This window comes from Schistocerca serialis, chromosome 4 (genome assembly GCF_023864345.2).
Source record: "Schistocerca serialis cubense isolate TAMUIC-IGC-003099 chromosome 4, iqSchSeri2.2, whole genome shotgun sequence".
Lineage (NCBI taxonomy): Eukaryota > Metazoa > Arthropoda > Insecta > Orthoptera > Acrididae > Schistocerca > Schistocerca serialis.
In genome coordinates this window covers 327050230-327068626 of record NC_064641.1, presented here as the reverse complement: position 1 = coordinate 327068626, position 18397 = coordinate 327050230, and the positions used below count along the sequence as shown (strand labels likewise).

Below are 18397 nucleotides of genomic sequence, written 5' to 3'. Positions count from 1 at the left end.
CTTCCTGTCTTCGGCTGGCGGTTAGAGAACTGTCGCTTTCAAACAGTGTTTCCACTTCTTCATCCCTCACTGTTTGAAAATGGTACTGTTAGTACAAATGAAATGGGGTTTTCTTAATAAAATTATCGTAGTGGTTCTTCAAGCCTAGAATCTTATTCCAGCAGATTTAAGCTGTCAATTTCAACCATTTCTTCCTCAGCTTCAACCCAAAAACGCTGGGCTTTGATGAGAGTTTGAGGTCTCCATTCATCGTCTGCTTTCAGCATGTTGCTCTTGGTTACCAAAAGATTGTTTCTTCAGATTCCGCGCTACTTGTGGATTACACTGTTATTAATGGCATCCGTCCATCCTTTAGGGATGATGGTGTAGCATGCTTGTTTCGGAGTCTGCAGCGTCTGCTGTGGCTAAAAAGTCCCTCTCGAGAGTGGCAGTCCCTACTGCAGTTTGGACATGTGAAATTTGAGGGACTTCGAACAGAAGCCGCTCTGTCTCTTCGCTTTGTCCTCTTCTTGATTTGTTCCTGTGTGCGTTCGTCCTCTGAGAGCTTGACGCCGTTGCGCACAGTTACTCGCCACTTGACACGGCCATCTGTAATGCTTTCCCAGCGACTTGGATTGACTCTGGTCTTGGTTAGGTCTCTCTTGCAGACATCCTTAAACGAAGATGCGGTCGTCCCACTGGCCTCACACCCTCCTGAAGTTCTCCGTACAGCAGTTGTTTCGGTATCCGTTCAGGATCCATGCGCCTGACATGTCCCAATCATCTTAGACGTCGATGACTCAGGAATGCAAAGATGCTGGTTGTGCTTGCACGATGAAAGACTTCGGTGTTGGGTGCTCTATCTCTCCAAGAGATCTGAAGTATCTTCCGGAGACAGAGGAGGTGGAAGCTGTTGAGTCGAGATTCATACCTAGAAAGAGTTGTCCATGTCTCACAGCTATAGAGAATGGTGCTTATAACACAAGCGTTGTAGACTTTTAATTTAGTTTTTGTTATACAGCCGTTGTAATGGGTAAACTTTTCATGTGATTACTGTTGGTACAACAGCACTAAGTTCAGAAGCCGCCCTTAATAACAGTAACAGCGCAATTAATAGAACAGCACAATTACATCTACATCTATCTGCACCTACATGGATACTCTGCAAATCACATTTAAGTGCCTGGCAGAGGGTTATCGAACCACCTTCACAGTCCTCTATTATTCCAATCTCGTATAGCGCGGAAAGAATGAACACGTATATCTTTCCGTACGAGCTCTGATTTTCCTTATTTTATCGTGGTGATCGTTCCTACCTATGTAGGCCGGTGTCAACAAAATATTTTTTCATTCGGAGGAGAAAGTTGGTGATTGGAATTTCGTGAGAAGATGGACTGGCTGGTCCCAGCGGAGGTTCGAGTCCTCCCTCGGGCATGGGTGTGTGTGTTTGTCCTTAGGATAATTTAGGTTAAGTTGTGTGTAAGCTTAGGGACTGATGACATAAGCAGTTAAGTCCCATAAGATTTCACACACATTTGAACATTTGAAGGATCCCACACAGCGCAGCAGTATTGTAAAAGAAGACGGACAAGCGTATTGTAGGCAGTCTCCTTAGTAGGTCTGTTAAATTGTCTAAGTGTCCTGCCAATAAAACGCATTCTTTGGTTTGCCTTCCCCACAACGTTTTCTATGCGTTCCTTCCAATTTAAGTTGTTCGTGATTGTAATACCTAGGTATTTAGTTGAATTTACGGCTTTTCGATTAGACTGATTTATCGTGTAACCGAAGTTTGAGTTCCTTTTAGCACTCATGTGGATGACCTCGTACTGCTCGTTATTTAGGGTCAACTCTCACTTTTCGTACCATTCCGATATTTCTTCTAAATCGTTTTGCAGTTTGTTTTGATTTTCTGATGACTTTATTAGTCGATAAACGACAGCGTCATCTGCAAACAACCCAAGACGGCTGTTACAGTAAGTTAAAATTAGACGTATTGCATTCAATAAGACTTTGAGGGGAACCCCTTTAATAAATGGGTGGAGGCCATAAAGTAATACATCGAGTGGTCGTTACTATAGATAACAGGATTACTACCTTAAGTTAGATTTCACCCCAAATTTCCCTAAATTTCTGTCAAAATAATACATCCCGAAACCTCATGTAACATAAAACGTTTTGCCCTAGAAAGGACGATATCGCTAAAAGTGGAAACACTGCTTTCAAAGCCGTCGTGGCGGCAGAAAGAGCTGCACGCAGAGAAGGAGGAGGCTCATCGGCGGCTGCAGCAACTGCGTGCGGCACTTAGGGTGCAGTTTCAGGGGAGTCACTGTAACCGAGCCTATCTTTAACAATGAACAGCTGGGCCTGAAACTTACGAAAGTGTTTTATTTCTGCACTACAGTTATCTCTTACGTATGAAAAACATCTGCAAAAAGCGTGCCGTATATCCTTTCCTATCACTGTACAGAGTGAGTGGGTGGATGTTACTACAGATGCCTTTCATTTCATCGTTGGTCTTAACTTTGACAAACGCCTGGCAAGGTTCTGCGAATCGTCAGTGCGTCTACTGGTTCAGAGCTACGAAAGAGTTTCAATGGGTCAGCTCTATTCTGCAACAAAAATGCATCGTTATTATATTAGGAAAAATAGATTTGATACCTACGGATTTCCAGCATGCTGAGATGTTGAATGGTCAGCAACTTGTGATACTATTGCAGTTTATCAAACAGGCAAAGTTGCAAAATGGCCCTTTGTTACTTGAGGCTGACTACTTTCGGGTTTTTATTGATAACCGGTTCTCAAACCATTCTGTGGAACGATAAGCTAAAATTTACAGTTTGTTACATATAGTACAGAATAGCCAGTGTGTGTCATAAAATGCAATGTCTACGGTTCAAAACACGTACCATCAAATCAGAATAAATATTACTCCATATAGCAAAAAATCGTGACAATCATCATCCAAAGAAGTACAGTGCAAGTGATCATGAAACGAGATAGAGACAGAAACTAAAGGTCTAACCTCAGTTTGTATAAAGAAAATTTTCTATACGTGGCGCCCCTATCGGACTTTTGGGGAAGTCTGTACTGCATCAGTGCAACAAAATAATGAATACAAGACTGTTTAAGTCACACTGCTGAGAAATTATACGAGCATCGTTATTTCATTTTCTGTACAGAGTTTCTTCTGCTTCACGTCTGCTGTGCAGCGAGCTACCTTAATTTAAGTATTAACTGTATTTTTCCTACTTGTCACTTCTTCTTCCGTGTGTATTTGCTTTTAGGAAGCTTTAATTGTCGGGTGCTATTAATAGTGTTCCATAGATTTCGTGTTTGTTTTGAATACAGTCAGAGAGAGTCCCTTTAGTCAGCCATAGTGCCAGTAGAGTCAGTGTCGTCGTAACTGCCGTCTGCTTCACGTCTGCTGTGCAGCGAGGTACCTTAATTTAAGTATTAACTGTATTTTTCTTACTTGTCACTTCTTCTTCCGTGTGTATTTGCTTTTAGGAAGCTTTAATTGTCGAGTGCTGTTAATAGTTCCATAGATTTCGTGTTTGTTTTGAATACAGTCAGAGAGAGTCCCTTTAGTCAACCATAGTGCCAGTAGTGCTAGTGTTTGTTTGCAATACAGTCCAGAGACAAGTAGTGCTATTTTCATTGTTTTCTACAAGAAGTGCCTAGCAACCACAGTTTAGTGAATAAACAGCCGCCTTTAGTGAATTAGCAGTCTAGTTAAAGGTTGATTAACTCTCTTCAGTAAATTGATTCCTTAGGATGGATAGGATGTGTGACTGCTGTGTGCGGACGCACGAGGAGCTGGCCACTGTTCGCGAACAGCTGAGCGTGTTGATGGCCGCGGTCAGCCGTCTTCAGGCTGCTACCTCGGAGTGTAGCGGCAGTGGGGAGTCTGGTGCGTCGCAAGGTACACCCCAGGTGTTACATGCTTCACCCACTGTCCCTGCTGTCGAGACATCTTCGCATGTACTGGGCGCGGTTGGGCCACCCTCTCCCCAAGGGGAGTGGCGGGTTTAGCGGCGTTCGCGGCGCACGAGCCGGAGGGTCAATGTGGAGGCTGGCCATGTGGCATCGCCCGCTCTGCCTGTGAGTGGACATGTGGCTGCTCCTTCAGCAAGGTCCGAGCAGGCACACGGGGGGAAGGGTTTATTAGTTATTGGGAGCTCCAACGTTAGGCGGGTGATGGAGACCCTTAGGGAAATAGCGGGAAGGTCGGGGAAGAAGGCCAGTGTTCACTCTGCCTGCTTGCTGGGGGGTCTCATCCGAGATGTGGAGGAGGCCCTACCGGCGGCGATAGAGAGCACTGGGTGCACCCGACTGCAAATTGTTGTTCATGTCGGCACCAATGACTCCTGCCGTCTGGGTTCAGAGGTCATCCTCAGTTCGTACAGGCGGTTGGCGGAATTGGTGAAGGCGGAAAGCCTCGCTCGCGGGGTGAAATCAGAGCTAACTATTTGTAGTATCGTTCCCAGAACCGATCGCGGTCCTCTGGTTTGGAGCCGAGTGGAAGGCTTAAACCAGAGGCTCAGACGATTCTGCGGAGATTTGGGGTGCAAATTTCTCGACCTCCGCTATCGGGTAGAGAAATGTAGGGTCCCCCTGAATAGGTCAGGCGTGCACTACACGCCGGAAGCGGCTACAAGGGTAGTGGAGTACGTGTGGAGTGCACATGGGGGTTTATTAGGTTACAGAATCCCCTCCCTAGGCCCGACATGACGCCTCCTGAGACGCAGCAAGGTAGGAGTAGGCAAAATGCAACAGGGAATGACAATATTAATGTGCTAATAGTAAACTGCAGGAGCGTCTACAGAAAGGTCCCAGAACTGCTCTCATTAATAAACGGTCACAACGCTCATATAGTACTAGGGACAGAAAGTTGGCTGAAACCAGACGTAAATAGTAATGAAATCCTAAACTCAGATTGGAATGTATACCGCAGAGACAGGCTGGACAGTGAAGGGGGAGGCGTGTTTATAGCGATAAGAAGTGCAATAGTATCGAAGGAAATTGACGGAGATCCGAAATGTGAAATGATTTGGGTGAAGGTCACGGTTAAAGCAGGCTCAGACATGGTAATTGGATGTCTCTATAGGCCCCCTGGCTCAGCAGCTGTTGTGGCTGAGCACCTGAAGGATAATTTGGAAAATATTTCGAGTAGATTTCCCCACCATGTTATAGTTCTGGGTGGAGATTTTAATTTGCCGAGTATAGAAAGGGAGACTCAGACGTTCATAACGGGTGGCAGGGACAAAGAATCCAGTGAAATTTTTTTTAAGTGCTTTATCTGAAAAGTACCTTGAGCAGTTAAACAGAGAACCGACTCGTGGCGATAACATATTAAACCTTCTGGTGACAAACAGACCCGAACTATTTGAAAAAGTTAACGCAGAACAGGGAATCAGCGATCATAAAGCGGTTACGGCATCGATGATTTCAGCCGTAAATAGGAATATTAAAAAGGGTAGGAAGATTTTTCTGTTTAGAAAAAGTGACAAAAAGCAGATTTCAGAGTACCTGTTGGCTCAACACAAAAGTTTTGTCTCAAGTACAGATAGTGTTGAGGATCAGTGGACAAAGTTCAAAACCGTCGTACTTAATGCGTTAGATGAGTATGTGCCAAGCATGATCGTAAGAGATGGAAAAGAGCCACCGTGGTACAACAACCGAGTTAGAAAACTGCTACGGAAGCAAAGGGAACTTCACAGCAAACATAAACATAGCCAAAGCCTTGCAGACAAACAAAAATTACGCGAAGCGAAATGTAGTGTGAGGAGGGCTATGCGAGAGGAGTTCAATGAATTCGAAAGTAAAGTTCTATGTACTGACTTGGCAGAAAATCCTAAGAAATTTTGGTCTTATGTCAAAGCGGTAGGTGGATCAAAACAAAATGTCCAGACACTCTGTGACCAAAATGGTACTGAAACAGAGGATGACAGACTAAAGGCCGAAATACTAAAGTATTTTTCCAAAGCCGTTTCACAGAGGAAGACTGCACTGTAGTTCCTTCTCTAGATTGTCGCACAGATATCGAAATAGACGACAGAGGGATAGAGAAACAATTAAAATCGCTCAAAAGAGGAAAGGCCTCTGGACCTGATGGGATACCAGTTCAATTTTACACAGAGTACGCGAAGGAACTTGCCCCCCTTCTTGCAGCGGTGTACCGTAGGTCTCTAGAAGAGCGTAGCGTTCCAAAGGATTGGAAAAGGGCACAGGTCATCCCCGTTTTCAAGAAGGGACGTCGAGCAGATGTGCAGAACTATAGACCTATATCTCTAACGTCGATCAGTTGTAGAATTTTGGAACACGTATTGTGTTCGAGTATAATGACTTTTCTGGAGACTAGAAATCTACACTGTAGGAATCAGCATGGGTTTCGAAAAAGACGGTAATGTGAAACCCAGCTCGCGCTATTCGTCCACGAGACTCAGAGGGCCATAGACACGGGTTCACAGGTAGATGCCGTGCTTCTTGACTTCCGCAAGGCGTTCGATACAGTTCCCCACAGTCGTTTAATGAACAAAGTAAGAGCATATGGACTATCAGACCAATTGTTTGATTGGATTGAGGAGTTCCTAGATAACAGGACGCAGCATGTCATTCTCAATGGAGAGAAGTCTTCCGAAGTAAGAGTGATTTCAGGTGTGCCGCAAGGGAGTGTCATAGGACCGTTGCTATTCACAATATACATAAATGACCTTGTGGATGACATCGGAAGTTCACTGAGGCTTTTTGCAGATGATGCTGTGGTGTATCGAGAGGTTGTAACAATGGAAAATTGTACTGAAATGCAGGAGGATCTGCAGCGAATTGACGCGTGGTGCAGGGAATGGCAATTGAATCTCAATGTAGACAAGTGTAATGTGCTGCGAATACACAGAAAGATAGATCCTTTATCATTTAGCTACAAAATAGCAGGTCAGCAACTGGAAGCAGTTAATACCATAAATTATCTGAGAGTACGCATTAGGAGTGATTTAAAATGGAATGATCATATAATGTTGATCGTCGGTAAAGCAGATGCCAGACTGAGATTCATTGGAAGAATCCTAAGGAAATGCAATCCGAAAACGAAGGAAGTAGGTTACAGTACGCTTGTTCGCCCACTGCTTGAATACTACTCAGCAGTGTGGGATCCGTACCAGATAGGGTTGATAGAAGATATAGAGAAGATCCAACGGAGAGCAGCGCGCTTCGTTACAGGATCATTTAGTAATCGCGAAAGCGTTACGGAGATGATAGATAAACTCCAGTGGAAGACTCTGCAGGAGAGACGCTCAGTAGTCGGTATGGGCTTTTGTCAAAGTTTCGAGAACATACCTTCACCGAAGAGTCAAGCAGTATATTGCTCCCTCCTACGTATATCTCGCGAAGAGACCATGAGGATAAAATCAGAGAGATTAGAGCCCACACAGAGGCATACCGACAATCCTTCTTTCCACGAACAATACGAGACTGGAATAAAAGGGAGAACCGATAGAGGTACTCAAGGTACCCTCCGCCACACACCGTCAGGTGGCTTGCGGAGTATGGATGTAGATGTAGATGTAGATGCAGATATCGAAACAGGACGTCAGTTTGTAAAAAAGACAACACACATTGCGCCACACTGGGCGCACAGGAGCATTACATGAGCCACTGTTCACAAACAACTATGGGCCAGACCAAACAAATAATCCAAAGCAAAATCTTACAACAAAACCAATTGTATCTGTCAGGGCCCACTGAGCAGTTATCAATCTTACTTCTTGTATGCTTTGTTGGTATTTGATTTGGCCAAATAATAGGAGATTTAAGATATGTTAATTTCATGAAGGTTCTCACTGACTATTTGTACCATTCACGACTCAATATTCAACATCAGCTTTGTCTGTTTATTTCTCTTGCGTGCCTTGCGCACCTCCGCTATCCGGTGGTTCAATAATTTTATTATATACTGCTTATTTCCAGATTATTTTGGTATTTAAGCTCTTTATTATTAATCTGTCTGGTACAGTCTTATGATAGTAAATTATTCTGTTTCTTTGTAGTAAGTACAATTCCAGGCGTTTCTGCAATAGATGTTTAATAAATCTGACTTAGTGTCTTCTGTCAAAACCTCCCTTTGGCTCTCTCCCTCCTACCACTGACAGCCTGACGCATATATTGAGTACCAATCATTTCATGGTGAATTTTAATCCCACTCTCGAACCTCTCTTTTATTTCCGTCATTGCTTGTTTGATGTATAGAGTGAGCAGCAGTGGGGAGGAGGGGTGAGAGTCGAGCACTTCGTTCCTGGTCTCCCAGCGCTGTTTACTTTCGGTATCTGTTTTTGGTATGGAGAACGCTCATATCCAGTGGCTGTTTGCGCAAAAAGTGGCAGTATATAGATATATATAGACACAGTCCTTTAAAACTGAATGGGAATTACAGAAGAGAGGATAAAAAATCCCAGTATGTATTACTCAATCTCTTAATCGACTGGTACTGCAAATTTACTATGAAAGGCACTACAGTACAGAAGTAATGTAAAGATTTAGGTGATAGTGAAACGGCAAAAAATTACAACGGTCGACAGACGGGACTCATTGTTCTGTACATCAAGAAGCACTTAGTGCTAAATTTACAGAGATGGAAGACGTGAAGGCACGAATAGTAGAATTTATGGAGTCGCATGCTATATTTTACTGACAGAAGCCACAGTTTTCGATGGAACTGAGCCAAGAGAATAGAGACGTCATATATTATTGCAAAATGGGTTGGTTAAGTTGAGGGTCACTCCTGCAACTATTTGTCAATTTAAAACTTGCTGATGATGAATTTATGGGATAAAAAAGGAATGCAGCAGCGAAAATTAGAACACCCGAAATGGATTGCAAGTCTTATTAAAAAACGCTCCTGCTTCTGGCGAACATGATCGTCGTGGTGTACATGGTCTGACACCAGAGTACGAGCCACCTGCTTGTCTCCCTCCTGTGCTGCAGGTGTCAAGGAGCTGTTCCCCTGGAAGACGAAGGATTCGTGCCTTCTCACTGGCATGCTGAAAAAGGTATCAGGCTTCATCAGACCATGCAACACTCTGCCATTGCGCCAACGTCCAGTGTCGATGTTCACGTGCCCATTTCAGTCGCAGTTACCGATGTCATGGCGTTAACGTTGGCACAGGTGGGTCGTCGGATGCGGAGGCACTCTGTTGGGAGTGTTTGGCGCATTTTGTGTTCAGAAACACTTGTACTGTACCCAGCATTAAAGACTGATGTTAGCTCAACAACAGTACTCCGCATGTCCTGTGTTGCCAATCTGCCCAGCCTAGGACGTCTGTTATGAGGGGCGGCCGCTCAACACCATGACTTGTGGACGTTGTTTCACCTTGGTTTCGTCACGTGTTAAGACACTCACCACAGCACTCCTCAAAAACCCAGTAAGTCGTGCAGTTTTCGAAATGCTTGTGCCGAGCCTCCGGGCCATCACAATCTGCCCTCGCTCAAAGGTAGATCGCACATCTACCCCATTCCAGAGACGGACAGCACGCTCACTGATACTACATGCACCATGTTTATGTCTGACTAGCAGTCATTCCTCGCCAGGAACAGTAGGTCTGTGGTCATTAAGTTCTGGCTGGTCAGTGCATAAAACCAAATCATGTGTAGTGTGTTCACAGTTTCCATCTCCTAACGTTCACATAGCGTGCAGTGGTGCTGGGGAAACGTTCATCCAGCCTGAGACTCGTGCCAGGGCACGTTCGAGAGCCGAATTCTTGGCCGCCCTTATCGTAGGAGGTGGATAGAACGCAGAGGGCTGTCTGTCATGGCTCAACAAAGCAGCTGTACAGCAATAATTCCGTTTGGTTCTATTGCCTGGTAGAAGTCTCCCAACAGGGCACCACTTCTGCGACTTACTTCTCCGTAAGATACTCCGATAGCCAAACAGGAGAAAAAGATCTGCAGTTTAACTTGGAGTCGGGCCACGTGTGGTTCTGGCGAAGCTTCAGATCACTGAGAGGTGAAACGTAGGTTAACGGGAGACCTAAAAATATTGGGTCGTCCCACTGAGATTCAATCCCACAGCCTTTCTTTTCCAGGTACGCGCTTTACTTCTAGTCTGCCAGGCTAGATATCAACTGTATATATCCCATGCGTTCTTTCCTGCCTATTTCTTTCCAGCCTATTTATGTTTTCGTAATGGGAGTGAAGAAGTTGAGATGCACTACTTAATTCCCAATGTAATTGGGCACCCGTATCACAGGCCATTCAGTCTGAAGATACGAGGAATCGGACTGCGCGATAAGGGGCGTGACTTGGCATTGCAGCTACGGCGTGATAAGAGCGGGCGTGACCGGTCGCGGAACAGAGCGACAATGGCTGCGGTGTGGCGCGCTTCTTTGACCGCTGCGACAGTGCTGCTGCTGCTGCTGCTGCTGCTGGAGTCGTGTGTGGGCGGCGGAGCGCCCGTGGTGCGGACTCGCCAGGGCGCCGTCAGGGGGACCGCCCAGCTGTCCAGCAGTGGGCGCCACACGCTGGCCTTCCACAACATTCCTTACGCGAAGCCACCCGTAGGGCCATTGCGGTTTAAGGTGAGTCTCCTACCGGTACGACACAGTACTGAACCTGTCAAGGAATGACACATAATTCTTTACACTTTTTAAAATAATCTATTTCTATGTTTACATTTTCTACTCCAAAACAATCTCCTACTTGAAAACAATATTTATTCTACGACAAAGCGAGGTGAAGAGCTGCTGAGGGTGGAGGCAGCGTCGTGAGATAGGAAGGGGGGACACTTTCAGCCTACATTTCAGTATTTAAGTGGGGTGCTAGGTTAATAAAAAATATTTCTTTTGCGATGATTACTCTTGGACTATGTATGCACTTACGATAACCGCCTTCATTACTTTGGTTACAAAGCAGACGACAAAAAATAAAATATAACTTATTATGTAGATTGAAGGTGGAGGGGCACAAAGAAAACGAAAGGAAATTATTAACTCAGCTGCATCGGGACTTTATGCGGAATCAGAGGCGACGGGAGAAAACGTGTGCCGGCCCGGGACACGACAGCGGGATCTCCTGCTTACTAGGCAGTTGTGTTGGCCACTGTATCACAAGACTACAGCGTTTACCGTAATTGATTGGTCTATCTCGCCACGATCCCACATAGCGCCACCTGTCCACAGTCGCGTCCCTGTCCTTCACGTTCGTTACTTCTAGAATCTCGCAAGAGGGCGAACGAAATGTACATCAGCACTGAACATTTCGATTCATTGCCCGTCGCTGTGCATCAGTTATATGAAAGCGTGGTGTCGATGTGTTCAGTTATATTTTATAGGAATTCGTGGTGTTTGTTCATTTGGACATATAAAATACTACCGATTTAATATTGTTATCATAGAAAAATTGTAACATGCACTATAAAGACTGTGTGGACATAATAATACGACAGAATTTAAATATGAATGAATTTATGAGGAAACCTGTCGTTAAGATTATGCAATATTGGCTTTTCATATCTTAATATTTAGCTGTAAAGCAGAATCTAAGAAATTCAGACGTCTTCTCCCTTAAATCTTTACACCAACGCAATTCTCACGGATAAAATGAAAGAGGAGTTGTCATGCAACCAGATGTGAACCGAACTTCTCAAAACATGATAATGTGACACCAGACAGGCCTAGCTATCTTATCACGACTAGCCTTGCCTGTGTTTCAATGGATCGTACGGAATTCACCTTCTACGGTAGCTGAGTGAGCTGACACCTTAAGCTACATCAGCATTCAGTCCGTTCTTTGATCCCCATCTCCTACCAGCGCCCCCCCCCCCCCCCCGTGAATTTTTTTAAAGGTTCCAGAATAAATGAGTAATTATGTATGAACGAGATAAAACTGTGTTAAAAAAGACAGGCTATGTGAAATTTAAAAAAAATACCATGCGTCAAATTTAAGGTGACGAGTGGTTTAAGTAGACAAAACTTGGATTGATAGATACTATACTGTGAGTAAATGCCTGAAAAAACTGGATATTGTTTTCGAGAAGAGCACTGAGATCTGAAGCCCTAGAGCCCATTTCCTCTTGTGGTAACGTCTCAAAGCTTTTGAAAAACCCTTCTCTTCCCACAAGAGAGTGTCCCCAATTCATCAATCCCATTTGGAAAGTGTTACCTCTTCTGCCAGCTCAACCGAATTCATGAGCATCATGTTCGCTTGTAGTGACATTGATGTCTTCACCGTAATCCTGGTAAGGGCCCTCACAAGATGCAGGTGAACCAAGCTTTTTAACCAGATGTTACTCCTCGAAAACTCCTCCTTCTCCTGGCTTGTTACAGACACAGCCTGGCACTCCGAGGTGTCCAAAAGAAGCAAAGAAAATATTACCCAGAAAGCTAGACTTATCTTGCATATTAGTACAGAATAGTTAAAGCAAAAGAACGATCTTCCAGAATGCAAAGATCAGGCACTACACCACGGTTGTTGAGATGAAGTACTTGCAGCTCAGAATGCCTGGTATTGAATAAAAAAGGAGAAATGGATGAGCTAGAGAAGAAAGAAAGAAAACTTTTAAGAAAAGCCTTGGACCGCAGAAGAGGAAACTAGGGTACTCGGAAGAAGAGGAAAAATGAAGACATGTTTAATCAGAAGGAGAAGATCACAGACAGTACACGCAAGACGAGGATGAAATTTTGTACGCACTAGTTCAGAATGAGTGAGTGCAGATTGACAAAGAAATTTTTGAACTACGTCACCAAACTAGGTGGCAACATACGAGGGTTGAATAAAAAGTAATGCCTCCACCTTCGTTAATTGGGTTTGGGTGCAGAAATAATCCTTAGAATGTGATCTTTAATTGCCAATATTCACTTTTCCACATAATCACGGGCTAGTTGGATACATTTCTGCCAACGAAGAACAAGTTTTCTGAAGCCGTCACAGAAGAAGTCGACACTCTGTTTCCGAAACCACAGTCTCACAGTTCTCTCAACATCTTCATCAGATGCATAATGATGTCCCCGAATATCGTCTTTCACTATCGGGAAAAGATGGAAGTCAGATGATGCTAATTCTGGACTGTATGGAGGATGCCGTACGGTGGTGATATTCAGTCTCTGAAGTTCTGCTGTGGCGGCACGTGAAGTGTGTGGTTTGGCATTGTCATGGTGCAGGAAAACATTTCCCTTTTCCTTTCGGACCCTTGCTATCCGTTGTTTCAGAGTTCGCAGCGTTGTGATGTAACGCTCTGAATTTATTGTTGTCCTTCCACGATCAAGAATGTCAACATGGATAACTCCATCTGCGTCCCAGAAAACCGTGGTCATGATTTTTCCAGCTGAAGACTGCGTCTTGAATTTCTTTTTCTGGGGCGAGTCTTTGTGTCGATATCCCATAGACCGATGTTTCGTCTCCGGATCGTAATGGTGTACCCACGTTTCGTCTCCTGTCACAATTGAATGGAGAAAGGCGTCACCCTCATTCTCGTAACGCAAAAGGAGTTCCCGGAAAATTTTAAGTCTGCGTGCTGTCATTTCAGGAATCAGCATCCGGTTTACCCATCGTGCACAGATCTTCCGATAGCCAAGCAAAGCAATAATGTGACCCACATGTTCTTGTGAAATGCCTATTGTGCTTGCAGTTTCTCTCTGAGTGTGCGACGATCGTTCTGAATCAGTCTGTCAACATTTTGCTTGTGAAACTCAGTGGCTGCTGTCACAGGACGTCCAACTCTTTGTCAGGCAGGTCAGATGTTCCCGCCTCATCATCTTTAAACTCACTCGCCCAACGGCGCACAGTACTCACATCAACACAATCACCCATAACCTGCTTTCATTCTTTGATGAAGCTCCTATGGGGGTGACACATTATGCTGTCAAGAATTCAATGACTGCACGTTGCTTAAATCGCTCTGACCGACCGTCTGCATAGGGTTCCATACTTTACACTGTAGAAACATAACCGTTCAATGCTAAGGCTTACTGTCAACTGGAGCTGTAGAATGCTGACAACTGTCGAAGAGTTACGAGGGTGGAGGCATTACTTTTCAGTCATCCCTCGTAGTAGGTTGAAGAAATGAGAAGGGACATTGAAGAAGTTGAGATCGGTCGGGAAGAGATCATTGATAATGAGGTATTTCGAATTAAGGCTGACAATTTTATGGGGTTTCAGAAAAAGGGAAGCACAAGGACCTAGATCAACTGGACAGAGGAAATGAAGGGGATCAAGTGTTTCCCTTCGTCCACAGTAGGCCAAAGTCGAAAAAAAGCTGTGAATAAATGTTGGCACAGTGTAGAAGGAGTTTTGATAGAGGGAAATGAGGGCCAGTGTTTAACTGTTGCGCTGTACAACACTGCCCACTGTTACTAATGCCCCCGCCCCCCCCCCCCCCCCCCCCTGCTTCTCGGGCGCTGACACTCTTGCCAGGTAAATAGTTTGCTTTGCACGTAATAATGATTTGTATTTAATCAGTACGGCCCGTGTAGTTTGACATCTTAGCACAAGAATTGAAGACTTCGCTATTTTGTTCATGAGCATAGGCCCGTCAGTACTTGAACACTTTATTCATATTCGATAGGTATTCTCAGAAGCTCGACATTATAACAAAGGAATGGCAGTGTTTCATGACTTCTACAGAAAGTAGGAGTAGTTTTTAAAAACTTTTAATTCACATATCTCAACATAATTTTAGTACGATTTGAGAATGAATCCTTGAGCACATCAGACGCAGCAGAATAAATTATATATGCACATCAACTATGTCCTCATAAATGTTAACTGATTTACGTACTGATGTGGTAGCGTGGCTCTTAAATATGATACATTCTAATCTGGTAACGTGTGCCAGTTGTCATAAGACGAAGACAACACTACTTTTGCAGTCATATCCGAACAACATGTATAAGTTACCATCGCATTACCCATACACTTGCCTACTGCCGATTTATGGCAAATTGGATAAGTACTATGCAGCTGTACGTCATATTCCGCAAAATATCCCTGGTTTTACGGTTTTTACAACTACATTTGTTAATCTAACAGTTTATCCTTGTTATTATTTTATCATTTTAATAAGTGTGTCTCGAGTTTATTTTAAGCGGCAAATTTAAATTACTGGTCTACTAAAAATGATACATTAGTTTTCAACGCTCTACATTTACCAAAGTTTTACACGTACAACTATGATTGATGCACAAATAGAACTGTAAACTCACCAAGTCTGTAGTATTGTGCACTCAACAAATTTGTGTGAGTGCAACTCTGGTCACATCACACACGTCCAAAATGTAGACAAGTTCATTCCGTACTTTCCGTAGGAACATCTTGTCAACAGTGTAGATAGCACAGATGCGTTCCTTGAGATTTTCTAATGTGTGATTTTTTTCTTTTTGTTTTGCTGTTGGGGGTGGGGGGTGGAGAGCGGAGGTGTTCGTAAATACGTTCCGTAATGACCCCAAAAGCCGGCCGGAGTGGACGAGCGGTTCTAGACGCTACAGTCTGGAACCGCGCGATCGCTACGGTCGCAGGTTCGAATCCTGCCTCGGTCATGGATGTGTGTGATGTCCTTAGGTTGGTTAGGTTCAAGTAGTTCTAAGATCTAGGGGACTGATGACCTCAGCGGTTAAGTCCCATAGGGCTCAGAGCCATTTACACATTTTTTTTCACCCCAAAAGGAAAAAGTCCCAAGGCGTTCAGTCATGCGGGCCTTCATCGTTCCGGTAGTGATAAAATTTAATATTGGTGCTACAATCACGGCATGTCCCGTCCTGCTGGAAGACGAAAAAGTCGTAACGAACAGTCAGTTGTGGAAGCAATCACAATTGCAACGTATCGAGGGTATAGGTATCTGTCGAGTATTCAAACAGAACAAAAACGGTCCATACAGCTACGTGTACGATATTCTGCTGAAAATCAGCTTTAATTCTCAGCTGCTTCCTATACTGTGATGCAGTACTGAATGCTTAAAAAACTGCATTTTTAATCATCAACTGTGCAAATAAACCCTTATTCTCTACCGGTTTGGGTCTCGCATTCCAGATGGAAAGGCAGTTCACCTGTCTCTTAGTTATTTCGAAAGTCCTCAGCGATAAAATAAGTGTACATGACGATGTATTAAATGCCATGACCTTCAATAGCATCAAATTGGTCTTACAGTAATATAAAACCAAATGTGGTAGTCCCTTTACATTTGGTCGTGTATTATTGTAAGATCAATTTGAAGTCGTTTAAGGTCATGATCTACAATAGATGGTCATGCATACTTATTGCAATGTTGAGGTCTTTAGAAGCAGCCTAGGGAAAGACGAATTGCTTTCCTTCCCGTAATGATGACCAGAGAAACCGAAACCAGTAGAGGATAAAGTTTTATTTCTACAGCTTATGGTTAAAAGTGCTGTTCTTTAAGTTTCTGATGGCTGTAGAAAGTCACCTAGCTAAAATATTAAAACTGAAAGTGCAGGCCATACTATTCCGGTTTAATTGATGCACAGCTGCAGACAGTACGGTTTCATGTGCAACCGCCTTCGATAAATCTTCCAAACATCATGCTGCAGTGTTTCAAGTTCATGGCATGCACGGATCGTTCATATTTTTAATCTGCGTACGAAATTTTCCTTTTTTCTACTTTATTGGATTTCGATTCCCCACCAGAGGGTGGGCGGCCAGACAGCAGCACAATACGCCGTTCTGCAGCCTACAGAAAAGTTAAAAAACAGAATTAGGAGATATGAGAACAATAAAAGCAGGCGATAAAACGGGGATTGTTAAAAACTGAAACATGGAGAAAAAGATACGAAAGAAAGTATAAAAAGAAACGGTCGGTGATGCTGATTAAAACACCTAGTAAATAGACAGGCACAATTAAAAAACAGGGCGACAGTCTGGTTTCTGTTCGCACGAGGTGAAAAAACACAACTAGCGACAGAATGGTGGCTGTTCGCAACACTGGCAGGGGACGCACAACACCGAAAACCCACTTAAAACAGCGCTATAGAGGCGACACGGCGGCCGGCGGGGGAGAGAGGACCCGGACCGATGTGGCGGAAAAGGGGGACGGGGAGGAGAAGAAAAGAAAAAAGGGGGAGCCGATGGAGGGAGGGGACATAGAAAAAGGGGGGGAGGCTCGACGGACCTGAGGAGTGGGAAAGGCAGTGGAGGGCAGAGCAAAACGACTCGGGGGAGAAATTTTCCTTCGCCCCCTCCACGGTTCAATCATTCTGACACACTTTGTCAGCCGGTGCTATTCTGTTTACAGTGACGACCAGAGTCCCCAAAATGTTGATATCAACACACAGTGGTCTGTCTGCAGGTGGTTTTTTCCATAATACCTTCTGAATGCACTCTACACTGTTGTAACTCATAAACATTTCGCACATTCCAGCACACAAAAGCCTTTCTCTTCCTTTGTCGCCATTTTTCCAAGGCTCTGCACTCGTAACGCTATCTGGTAGGCACCGCGCAAACTCGAGAGATTACGTTTCTAATTATACATCAGTCATATCTGTACATGCATTATCTTAGACACTATAGAATTCTAATAACAAGTGGATCATTTGTACTATCTGTATGATTGTGATGTTCGTGTACGGTTTCTGTTGCAATGTTTTTTCACGAAGCTGTTCTGGTAAATAACAATATCCATGTTCGAGAATGTGATGAACAGTTTGTACTTTTAAAACTACATTGAAATGTGCTACCTCAGAATGCCTCACAATATAGAGTTATGTTTGATCTCTTGTTACAGAGTCCTCAACCACCGGAAGAGTGGGAATACATCCGTGATGCCACAACTCCTGGGCCTTCGTGTTCACAGTTCTCATTAGATGGGTTGGAGGGAACCGAGGACTGTCTGTACCTCAATGTATTCACACCAGAGGTTTGTTATGCTCCGCTGTATACTTTCTGCGGGGGCAGAATGTGATAAGTCAATAGCATGTATTAATATTACGATTCTACTGCATGTCCAGTATTTATGTCAGTAAGACAAATGATTACTATGCTTTACACCTGTTTCACCACAGCTTCTCGTGTTTTGCGTTAAAGATATAAGTCGTAACGTGTAAATATTACTTAACCCATTTACTTCACTAATCTCTGTAAAAACAGGCTCATACGAAATGTGCAGTCTTTGGCAGTAAATGAATGTATATGGGTCATATGGCTCCCCAAAGCCTTCAGCGATTCGAGGGTTCTATAGGCATATTTTACACGCATATGTTACGGATAGGATAGGTCAAGAATCGATAGTCGAGCCCAGAGGACACCGAATGAGTGTTGTTGTTGTCAAATGCAATTAAGTGAACGTGAAGATTTTTTCCTGTAATGGCGTAGCGGAAGCAGGAATATCGCACCAGTGTGATGGCCTTGGCCACCTTACTGGGAGGGCATGTATCCTGCAGGGCACTACTCTACCAGTCGATGTCGAAGCCAACCTCCAGCTGCATCA

General features: G+C 44.0%; 1 protein-coding gene across 1 annotated transcript in view; it reads left to right on the top strand.

Annotated features, from left to right (window-relative positions):
* Nucleotides 1-10331: 10331 nt before the first annotated feature.
* LOC126474437 (venom carboxylesterase-6-like) overlaps nt 10332-18397 on the top strand; it is a 138231-nt gene continuing 130165 nt past the window's right edge. Inside the window, exons 1-2 of the mRNA XM_050101908.1 lie at nt 10332-10547; nt 17696-17827. Coding sequence (XP_049957865.1) covers nt 10332-10547; nt 17696-17827 — 348 coding nt within the window. The remainder of the gene's footprint in view (nt 10548-17695; nt 17828-18397) is intronic.